At 37.8% G+C, this 12,160-nt stretch overlaps 1 protein-coding gene across 4 annotated transcripts in view; it reads left to right on the top strand.

The window, feature by feature from the left end:
* The first annotated feature begins 10,757 nt into the window (after positions 1–10,757).
* Positions 10,758–12,160, top strand: part of LOC111866583 — a 22,216-nt gene continuing 20,813 nt past the window's right edge. Inside the window, exon 1 of one of the 4 annotated variants that reach the window (XM_023855666.2) lies at positions 10,758–10,865. In XM_023855666.2, the coding sequence (XP_023711434.1) occupies positions 10,811–10,865 (55 nt within the window). In that variant the 5' untranslated portion in view covers positions 10,758–10,810. Of the gene's footprint in view, positions 10,936–11,181; positions 11,282–12,160 lie in introns of those variants that run through there. The other 3 variants (XM_023855667.2, XM_033752332.1, XM_033752333.1) reach the window with 3 other exon arrangements.

Genomic DNA, 12,160 nt, shown 5'->3' with positions numbered 1-12,160 from the left:
CTCAGCCTCTAACAGTGATGAATACCAAGAATATTTCTGGGATAAAGGGCGGACGGCCAGTGCGTAAGGTTGACAACCTTACCGCCATCTGTGAGCAGATTATCTAGAAAATGTGGATGCCTCAACATCTCAGAATCCTATGGGCCTCCTCTGCCCGTTGCAGGGATAATTTTACCTTTTCCCCCCAAGAATACTTGTTGTGCAACATTCTTTATTTGTACTGAGAATTTACAGGTAGTCATAGTTAGGAAACATGTAGGCCTAATTATTACTTCAAAAATTGATATGCTATGAATATGGTTGTTACTGATCCAGTTTTAACTGAATGATATATTCTATTAATTGATTAAGCTACCAATTTATTGATCAGAGAATAGGAACATATTTTGATCATTCGCTGAGACAGTTTTGTAAGAAATAATTTGTATCAGCTATCTAGAAAGCGATGTTCTTTTCAGGCAGTATCATTCAACTAACCATGAAATTTTTAAGCTCATCTCGATGCGTCTTATAGATTACATATATAAATGTGTTGTTTCACTACAGAAAAATTCGACAGCAAAGTCAGCCACTCGAAGTCTAATAGAGTTTCCTGTTGCATCTCTTTTACTAGTGTGTATATATGCATGTGTAAGAGGAGGCTTAAATACAGAATATTCTTAAATGTAAGATGTCGGATATATAACAATTTTGTTCGTCCGAATTACTTTTAATTCCCATGGCCATGAGATCAGGGGGACTTTGAGAGAGTGGATATTATTTCTAATTAAAAACAAAATTTTTAGCCATATGCATTAATGATAATATGAAATGAGGTCTACATATTAAATACCTAAGTGCCAACTCAGTAAAATTTTTTTCATTGGGCAATCTATTAGGGATGTAGTGAGCCCATTTATGGTAAGGAATACTCATTTTGCATGTTTTCGCTTTCGTTTGAGGTACGGTTTCTTTCTGCAATTGTGATTCTGAAGACGAACGCATTTTTAAATTTTGAAAGAAGACTGTAGGAATACTGAGTGATGTAGGGTGATATATTTCACACGGGAAAATTTTTAAGGATTTATATAATAGTTCCTATGGTTTGCATGTATTTAATACGAAATATTTTGTTATATTAAAATAAAGAAAATAAGTAAGAGAAACAAATTCGTCACAATTCATACAAGCCAGTATTGGATCGCCATGTTCAGTTTTGCAGAACCAGTACTCCAGAGAAGAGTGCAGCCAGCAAGGGAAATTAAATATGCTGTAAACTCTTAGTTCAATTAGGAAATTTTAAAATACAATAGGATTGTAAGAGAGAGATGAGAGCCTTTCTGCTACAATATACATTCTGCTGTGTAGAACAATATGTGTATTTTTAACTGATAGAATCTGTGCTCAAATATGTTTGTTTTTATGTAAGATGAATTTTCTGATATTATGTTGTGCTTCTTTCAAACTCAGCTGAAATTTGAAATTTATGTAAATTTAGGGCTAAGGATCTTAACTGTCATGTCCCACGTCAATAGTTAAAAAAAAAGGAGAAAATAAAAATATTGAAGAAAAAATTAAAATTATTTCTAATGTTGTCCTTAGTTTTCTTTGATGCATCCTGTTTCAATAAATTACGCTTTGAAAAGTAATATTTTCTGTGAAACAGTAATATGTGAATGTTGATAAATACTTTACCCTAGTTTCACGAATCATGGAGACTTACCTATTTGGTTAGTACTGAGGAAATTCCACTATTGTGCTTAGGTTACTGAACATTTAACTTTTTAAGTAAATTCGATCGAAACGTTAACAGATATAGAACCGCGAATAAGCATATTAATTGGGTTGACCGAAATTCACAAATATATAAAAGGAATATTTAATTAAATAAGCCCTAATTAAGCAAACAAGTAATATAAAATAAACCATAACGAGACACGTAAGGAGTAATCAGCAGTAATTTTAGAACAATTTGTATTATAATGCAAGACCTACAATATATTTTCTTTTACGATTTTAACCTTTATAAAATTTTACATGTTCTTCTGAACTTTGAATTGCTTCCACTCTTCGCGTTCCCTTTGAATACTTGCGCTAGTTCATAGTGCTGATTCTCGCCAGGGGAATGTGAACTCACTAAAGAGTTCAAATATGTTCTTTAAGTGTCGTGAGCGATCTCGTCGTGGGACACCTGTGTTCTGCGTCATTCATTTACCCGTGGACCCCGGGAATTTGTTTGTAAAGAAATCTAAAGAATTGTTTAACGTTAAACCCATATTTTTTTAAATTTTAGGGCGGTCAAATTGTCGCAAATATATAAATTCTTGACGTGAAATTGTATGTAATAACTTTTAATTTAAAATGATACAGTTAATTATCAGAAACTGAAGACACGAAAAGAACTGCATTTCTTGAAGTGCAATAGCAGCACAGTGTTCCAACAAATGTGATGATTCATTAAAAGAGCTAAGAGATTGCGCATGCTGAGGAATCTTTAGCTTATCCACTGAGACAACTGGCATTGCGCAGAGGGAACCATTAAAGAAAATTAAAACTAGGAAAGAGTATGGACCATAAATGAAAATAAAAGTTCAATTATTTTAAGAAGAGACAAAAGTAGTCACTGCTACGACATTACTACGCTACTCCTACGCTAAGAAATTAGGAGATGAAACAGCCGAAAGCAAATCCAACCACTGAAAGAACGAAAGTCCTTTTAGGTCATAAAATTTCAACGACTGTTGCTGCGACTGCTTGGAAAAGAATGCAATCGCCTGGAACAATATGATTGTGTGAAAGCCAACGGGTGTCACCAAAACATGAAGGAAATGAGCGACTGAAGAACTTTAAATAATTTTAATAAATGTCAACTGGAATATTCATGTTGATCCCAACTGACCTGCTTACTCCCACTAAGTTTAAATTATACTTTACTAATTACCTTTTCGCTTGGTGGGGGGTTGGAGTCAAACTGGGTCCAGTCGGCACGGCGGTCACTTATTGGCCTATTTTACCTGCCCCGGGTGATTATGATGATGGAGAATTTGGTGGAATGAAGATTGATAGGGGAAACCGAAGTACTCGGAGAAAACCCGCCCCAGCGCCACTTTGTCCACCACAAATCCCACTTGACCAGACCCCGGGATCGAACTCGGGCCGCCAAGGTGGGAAGCCAGCGACTAACCGCTTGAGCTATGGCGCGGCCAACTACTAATTACATTGCTACTCATTTTAATGAACCTGCTTTTGATTTCTGACTTCCAGATCTCATCAACACTTTCCGTTGTTTAGGTCGAGTCAAAGAATCCATTCAAGTACAGATCCTTCGCAAAATTTTGTAACATGAAAGTGCTTGATGATGCTTCATGTCCCCTCTAAGCACTTAACCTAGGGGAACACTTCTTATCATTTCGTCCCGACAGCTGTTATTCATATCTGGAAACCGAAGTGGACGCATCTGCACAATTGAATTCAATACACGCAGCATGAAGAGAAGGCCCTGTAATTGTAACGTTCTGAAATACATTTATTTGAGGTTTCCGAAGAGGCATTGAGACTAAGATGTCTTAGTGCTTCTGTGTTTTTCTTCATAGTATTTATATTGCAAACACATGGATTATCATCAGCTTTCCGGCGTGTCCCACTAAATTTTACACCTACCTCTCTCGGATATTCCTAGTGGAGTATTCTAAAGCAGAGTTAAAATAGAATGTCCACAAATCACCTGTTTGTTTCACACCATACCGAATAAGATACATATCAGACTACTCGTAAGAAATCTGATCAGTAGTTGATCTGCTATGTGGAGACTACCTCGTGAGAGAATATAGGATAAAATTTTGTATGAAGTTTGTAACAGTGATATTCATGGATTTAAAGAGAATTTATCGCCCTTCTTATAGAAAATATAATAATATATTCCTTCAAATTCAGAGGCAATCCTTTCTCATCCAAAGCATAATTTATAAGTATAAAGACCTCATTATTTAATTCTGCAGGAATTTTATAAATACCTGGCGATTTACACTTTTTCATCTTTTCAGTAGTAACCTCAATCTCAGTAGAGCTAATACAGTTAATAATGGCTTAGTTGTATGTATTCCACTCTGTTTAACATCACTGACCTATTGTCACATATTAGAGGGTTGAATGACTATAGATTGGTTGTGGATCAGATGATTGTATTTATTGACACCGTATATACTCCACTCGGAGTTACAGGCAATTACAGCGCTAGAGATGATCTGCACACATAAAAACCACTAGAAGCCTTCTCAGTCTTCACTAGTCTTATCCTGGAAACGGATTCTTAACAATCTCGCTGTAACTTCAAATTACACTTGAAGTCTTCTTTGCAAAGTCTGGTTCCTTTCTTGCCATTATTCTGCCAACTGACAACTCCGGAGACTCCCTCAATTATCTGCTGCAACTGCCAGCTCTTCTCACTTCTCTTGGCGAAGCTTAACTATCAACTCAATCGTAATTCTAGTCCAAGTTCAAGTCCAAATCCAAGTCACATTGCGACTGACGGTCAGTCAGTCTGTCTGTCTTGGTGTCGAGCCCCGGCTGGGGCGCATGACAATTTTTTTTTTTGTTTTTCCCTTCTATGAAAGTTACTGTCCTGTCCATTTGGTGCACCATCTCCGACGAGAGGTCGGGTCTGTCATTTGTCAGTCATAGTTCTTATTAGTAAGTCCATTGTCAGTATTTACATATATTTACAAATTTAATCTTAATTCCTATTTATATGTACAATATATACAATGCCTCTGTCAATCCAGGCTCAGTACAGCAGATTATGCCCTATTTCTAGTAGTATTCGCTACCACATCAGTCTAGTCACTTGAACGGTCGTACGCCTGACCGCCGCCAAGTTTAAGCCTCTTATACTTTCTGTGTCGGGCTTTGCCTTGTCCGATGTTGCGAACATTCTCATTTTCATGATTTTGTATGATTTCTGCTTGTTTCCTGCATAATTTTGTTATATAGTCATATACGTACGGGATTTTGAATGCCATGTGCATCTCGCGGACCGGTGTGCGCCTTGGAAAATTGCCAATGGTGCGTAGAACATTGTTTTGCAGGCGCTGCAATTTAACTAGATGGGAAACGGTAACCTTTATATGGTAAATCCTTATCTCCGCTCTTGTCTAAACTCAGCGGTTGTGTAATGGGATATGATTTTCCTTGTACATTTTACATCTTCACATTATATTAATTATACCATTAAGCAAATGGTATTCTCTCAATCCAGCTGATTGCTGAGTGGGACACAGCATCTCGCTGTGGCCTTTTCAAACTGCTAGATAAAGGAAGGTCGAAACAAGAGCGGAGCTTCCCATATGCAATCACTCTGCAAGTCTGAAGAAGCGAATATCCTTTCTTATCCAGACCTACACAAGAATATAGTATTAGGAAGCAGTAAGCACAAAGAAATAGAAAAAGATAGACCTATTCCAATTTTAATTAGAGCATGCCTTCCCTAATGTTACCACATGTTTGTGTGAGTATGCGTACAAGTATATGTATGTAAATACGTGTACTTACGTGTTCTTGTGTTGCAATTTACGAATTAAATTTACATAGCGGAGAAAATAATTATATAGGATTTGAGGTTATCACAGCCGTAGTTAAGAGTTATATATTCTGTGATATAACGCCATGTAGTCCGTTGAAAGTCAACAGATGTTTTGAAGGAATATGTCTCCTCCATCTTCAGCGTAGCAGGTAGCAATCTTTCCTCTGTTTGCTGCCTACTTCATGCTGGATTCTTGTTTGGCTTATTCGACCATGGAGTGGAGGCAATATATTTCCATCTTCGCGCAATAATGCTGAAATCTGTGGCACTAAGATAGCAAAACTTCCGCTCAAAGAGATATACAAAGATGTCCGGAAATGTCCTCAAATTTTCTTGGTATAGCCTCATAATTCTAACAAATAAAATAGTGGCAAATTTATTGTTGAATAAAATGAAAGGAATACTTTTACTGAAAGCTCCGGGGCTTATAAATTATTCGAGGCAGAAATGGAGGCTCGACAGGCATTACACCTAGAAGTGCTTCTTCCAAATCTATTGAAACAGAGATGAACATTAGTGCGGGGATGTCAGTTTTATTCATCTTGCGCCTTTAGGAAACCACAGTGAACATCAGCAAAATTTGATTGAGTAAAACAGACGAAAAGGGCAAACACACTCCTTGCTCTCCTTCCTTTATTCTACTTTTACTTCGTAGGAGCATGACATAGTCGGTATAGCGACTGACTACGGGATGGACTACCGGGGGTCGGGGTTTGGGTCCCGCTAGGAATAAGATTTTTCTCCTCTCCACGTCGTCCATATCTGCATTCGGCCTCACCCAGCCTTCTATCGAATCGGTACCCGCGGCTCTTTCTGTGTGGATAAAGCGGCCGGAGCTTGAAGCTGACCACTCACCTCTAGCTAGTACCGAGGTCAGGAAAATGTGCATCTACATATCAACTCCCCCAAACGCCTTCCTGGCGTAGTGCTTAATCAGTTAAGCACAGGAACATATTTACTTTTACTTTTTCTTCGTAGATAAACCGAGTGTGACATGCGTAATTGAAAGCAAGTGACGCGTAGCTTTACAAGGTTTCCAAGGTTTGATCTTCCAAAATCCCAGAATATTGTGAAGTCTATTCTAAAGGGTTCTGACGATGGTGTACAAAACTCAGGATTACTGGGTTCTCTACTTTGTCCATCGCCTTGTATTCTAAAAGACACAAAAGAACAAAATATCTCGGAAACTGAATCGGGTTCTTTCTTCAGGTGAAGCATGGGAGACACCTACACTACTCGTACCGGGTTCGTTAGAAGGAGATAATCTCACGATCTATTTCTGTCTTCAGGTGAGGAGTGGGAGGCCTTTCACCTGAGAACGGAAACAGATCCAGTTTCCGAAATGTTTTGTTCCTTTGTATTTCAGAACACCAGACGATGGACAAAATCCAGAAACGCAGCAATCCCTATTGTAAGATACGTTAAAGAGTTGGAGTCTCATGTTAGTTGCAGCATTCCGCAAAAAAATTCCCCATCCGTATTACATAACCTATGAATTTCAGAGAGCATTTCTAAATGAATTAAGAAATGTATGCATGTACATATACTGCATATGTTAGTTGTGCGTAACACGTACACGGTATAGACAGAGACAGACGGACAGACCTACTGCACATTCGTGGGTTCCGTTGCGGGAAAGGAGGGCCATACTGGTTGGATTGCAGCTTCCTCTCGTCCGAGAGAGGACAATGTGTTACGCAAAGTCTGCGAGGGTGGATGGTCGGAATAAAGTGACAATTAAACGCATCCTGGCGGAACAGGGGCAGGAAGCTCATCATTGCTACCCGTGGCATTATTTTGTACCGTTACAGAGGCTTGGCTGTGCGCAATGCTGCCAGTTTGGGGGGGGGAGAACACTTGAATACTCCTTTATGAATATTTCAATTATATAACATTTTATTTGAAGTTTTTTGTTCTGAAATAGGAATGTAAGCAACCATATTTTTCAGCATGAAGACAGTAGACACTTTAATTTATGATCTATGGATTAATATGGTTTGAAGTAAAAGACGGTCTTGACATACGAGCAAATGCGACAGAAGTTGAATGAAAAAATCAACTGAATATACTATTATCATATACGTGAACATTTTCTATAAAATGCGCGAATTTCATTTTATTAAATGTGAACTGATTTTCAATTAATAAATTTAATTGACCTAAGTTTTGAGGGCCTTAATATGATTGAAATTGCTCAAGATTTGGAGAAGTGTAGTGTTTTTTCTTATTTTTTTCAATGGCTCATCTATCTCATTCAGGGCCCAGGCCTCTTATTCCGTTCCGTATTCATTTTTCGCATAAGTTAGGGCTCCTTGGATGAGTGCTCAGCCCATCGCATGGCCGCTACCTAAACACAGGCCAACATAAACACAGAATAAACGCATACACCCACTAAACATCCACGTCTTGAGTGGGAATCGAATCTGCAATCCCAGAGTTCGACCTAGCGAAGACATTTCGTGTCTTAGACCCGGGCGGCCACTGTGGTCGGCGACAGTGAAACTAAGAATTAATTAATCCCCACTGTATGAGAACCACGAGAAATGAAGGCTCTTGTTTTCTGCGATGTGATACCCTGAGAGCTTCAAATCACGACAAAATACATTCCCCTAAAAATTACTTTCTATCACAAACATTAAGTGGTCTATGCACATATCAAGTCTTGAAGTTGGCACTACGAGCGAGTCAAAATATAGATTAAGAAGACAATTTCTTTGCTGGTAAGGACAGGATGAGCAGAAAATATTTGATTATCCTAAAAGTTTTATTGTAAAGATGAGTGTCTCGTAACCATGAATAACTATCAAATCCACCTTAGAACACATACTTAATTTCGTGGCGAATTCAGAATATCAGAAACCTACCACGAAATCGGGCTTGTTACGTAACTGGGAAGGTTTATCCTATGTGTCTCCGTTAGTTCAAAGTTGTCCTGTTTGCTTCCGTACACAGTGAAGACCAGTAATATTCTTGACCTACATCCCGTAGGTGTCTTCATCAAATCCCTGTCTTGTTACCACCTAAACTGACTGGGAATTTTTAAAGGGACACGCGGGAGGGGCTATGCTACAAGCCGGAAGGTCGCGGGTTCAAGTTCCGATGAGGTCATTGGATTTTTTCAATTTACCTAATTCTTCCAGCCGCACTATGGCCCTGGGGTCGACTCAGCCTCTAACAGAAATGATTACCAGGGAGTAATTAAATAATTTTCTTGGGGAGTAAAGCGCGGCCGGCGCGTAAGGCTGATAAGCTTACCGCCATCTTTGAACCGATTGTCTAGAAAATGTGAGACCCTCAAGGTCTCACAACCCTATGGGCCTTCACGGCCTGTTACAGGAATAGCTTTACTTTTATTTTACTTTACTTACAGTAGTTTAAACCACATTTATTCTAGGCCAATTCGGATACCTATAAATAACAATTAATTCAACACTAATTTCATATTTTTTATTTTAAAAGTTACATGGAAATTTGAGACACCATAGATCACTGTGGTCGCAGTGTAAGAGCCAAGAAGGTCCACCCCTTATACAGTCATACATGGAAATTATGTACCAAGAATTATTCAAACTAACATGAGATTATGAGGGGAATTCGGCACTGTTACTGATGTATTAACATCAGTATATTTTTGAGTTAGAACGTGAAGCTTTAAAATTGAAAAATGTATGACTATATCGTTTAGGAGCAGATGTCTCAGGACAATCAAATACGATTTTATTTATTTGGCACACGAAACTTCATCGTTTCCTCTTCCAATGTTGCTATTTCTTATTTACTTGCTAGAGTATAAAACTAAGAAAATTAAACGATTATCTTGTTCATCACTGAACATGGCTAGGAACTAAATAACTTGAGGGAATATCCGCTGCTGTGAGTACAAATAAGCGTTACGTAAGCAGTATTAACTTCTTGAATACCCGATTTATATATGGGGTGTTTGTTTTCTATGCTATTCTCACAGTAACAGTGATTACAATTTAAATTTTTGAAGCTCAACTTGTAGATGGGTCTAAGTGCTGAGAGATGGAGGATATAGCCTTCATTGATTTTATTAAATATAAAATAAATATCATCTACAAATTTCAGTGTTTTAAGCGCAATGTCTCGCGTGTATATACAAGATGAGTGTAAACATACGTATTCGTCAATTCAAACTTCGGTCCATCGAAGATCCTTTCATGTAAGTATATCGAGTTTCAAGTATATTGTATGAAATTATAATCCATAAGGTTTAGTCTAGTTCAATATTGACTATGGAGATTTAATTTGTCCTGGATTTTCCTTCTTATGCTATAGAATCTACAGCTATCATAGTCCTCCCAAATACATTACTAATCCATATCAGTTCACATATTCATTCAAAACTATGCTTCGAATTAGTAGCTTCTAACTAACATATTTTGTGCCCATTCAGAAAATTTCTTAATCGAATTCTGGATCTCAATATCCTGAAACATTTTCCGTTTTTCTGAAATAAATTCAGAAAAATGCCGAAGTGTAATTTGGAACCTAAAGAAGTGACTTAAGAATTTACTCCTTTTCGTATTCACATCAAATTCAATTTTCAGTATAAGACAAACTTAAATTTGTCGTTAATTTCGTTGCCTGATAATTTCAAAGCTAGAATATTCGTAAGTCTTTTCAATTTTATGTTTTGTAAAGAGTCATTCTCCCCCTTTCTCTTTATATCAGAATCGTCATGATGTATCTTGACATGTTAATAGAACAATCTTCAGCTTTCTGGAAGCTTAGATTATATTTCTCGCAAACAAACAAAACAAAGAAGAATGTCTTCAAAGAAAATCTGTACAAGGAGGGGGTGAACGTGGACCTTCCCCACAACTGTCCTAACATTCGCACACATATACTAACAGATACACAGACTGGTGACCCGACAACGATCAAATCAGCCAAACTTCCCGGAACTGACAGATGGATTGGTGGACAGGACTAGAACACTGAAACGTGATAGTCCGAAAGCATGAATTGATCTGTAATTACGGCAAAATGCTGCAGGGGGTGACACGTGGTACTGACCTGCCTCATAGCTTCAACAATGATTCTGAGGTAGCCGCACCAGCTGTGACTGTGTGGGTGCCCCCACCAGAGCAGAGATGTAGAAAGGCGTAGCAACTAATTAAGTGATGACAGTGACAGAGAGGGGATGTAGGAGCGGGAATTGATGAACTTGAGGGAGGCACAGTCTACCACACTGCGCATAACAAAACATAACATGGTTTCTTTCACTCGATGAAACAGAAGATTGTCAACTCTCAGCAAGAAGACAGAAAGAGGGCACAGTCAGGTAATGTTCCCCAGTCATCATGTTCAAGGCGAGGCTGGACCGTGCTGCTGGAGGTAACTGCATGTCACATGTATGTTTACATTAAGGACACTGAGCAAGACTTACCGACCTTGGATGATTTAATGTTATACGTATCCGATCTGACAATTGTAGCGAGTGTTTTCTGGAGTGACACAGTTCAAGAGAATTCATTTTATGATCAGCTGGCTAACGATATCCTACTGACAGGTAGGCGGGTGTAACAGTAGGTATAACATACTGTCCATACCTTATCTGCCTCCGCCTACGCTCAAAATGGAGAGAGAGTGTTTCTCCGAACCATTGTTGCCCACCTATCGAGACTGCATGTGTGATGTTACTGATGAAGTCAACATGAATCTTCGACGACGCGAAAATCTTAAATCTTATAACTGAAGGTAATTTTTCACATACAGTGTTCTAGATTTTACAATGAAGAAGAATTACACGAACTATACCAAAATTTAACGGATATCAGATAAAAAAAGCTTTATTTACAAAATGAAAATTATTTGACATATTTATTCACATATAACTAATCTGTTTTTAAGGAAATGTATAGAATTATTTTTCTGATACAGTTTGACAACTTACAGGTAATTATTTGTAGAAAATATAAGTAATATGAACAATTAAGGTTATCTATAAGAGTGACTCAGTACAGAGTCAATACTCAAGGAAAAAAAATGAATTGACGGCTTTCCACTCCAGTGCCACATATGCGCTAGTACTGCCGGTTAAAATAAATCTTTAGGAAATCACCAAGTCTTTTTATCCGCGCACAGAGAATACAAGTGTTTTCACTATTCAGTTGACTTAGGAAGATGGCTGTACAACTAACATTATTGTAAATGTGGTATGCGTTGAGATGCACTTAAAGGTGCGTAAATGCTACATTGTTAGGCCCCGCAACAAAACTACAGCTCCCTTTTTTTTTCATTCTACGTTCTCTTCATTTTGTGGAGTGCCCAAAGTGAAAGAAATCATGAGTGCTTCTAGGAATTACGTACTTGCCTTTGTTTTCATTTAAACGCGTGTTGTCATGATGAATCATAGGAATGTGTGAAGATATAGGAGGTCTGTAATGATTGTAAAACTGTTCTAATTGTACTATATTATTTAATATTCTGCTATTTTCAGATGGGTTATGGAAAATTCATTCTCTTCACTTGAATCAGCCTCCAGCACATAATATTTATGGAACAGAATTCCAATTCTATGAAGCCCAATAATAATAAAAATAATAATAATAATAAAACATATTTATATTCTATACA

The sequence above is a fragment of the Cryptotermes secundus genome, unplaced genomic scaffold (genome assembly GCF_002891405.2).
Source record: "Cryptotermes secundus unplaced genomic scaffold, Csec_1.0 scaffold666, whole genome shotgun sequence".
Taxonomy (NCBI): Eukaryota; Metazoa; Arthropoda; class Insecta; order Blattodea; family Kalotermitidae; genus Cryptotermes; species Cryptotermes secundus.
This window is presented reverse-complemented; position numbering and strand designations above follow the sequence as displayed.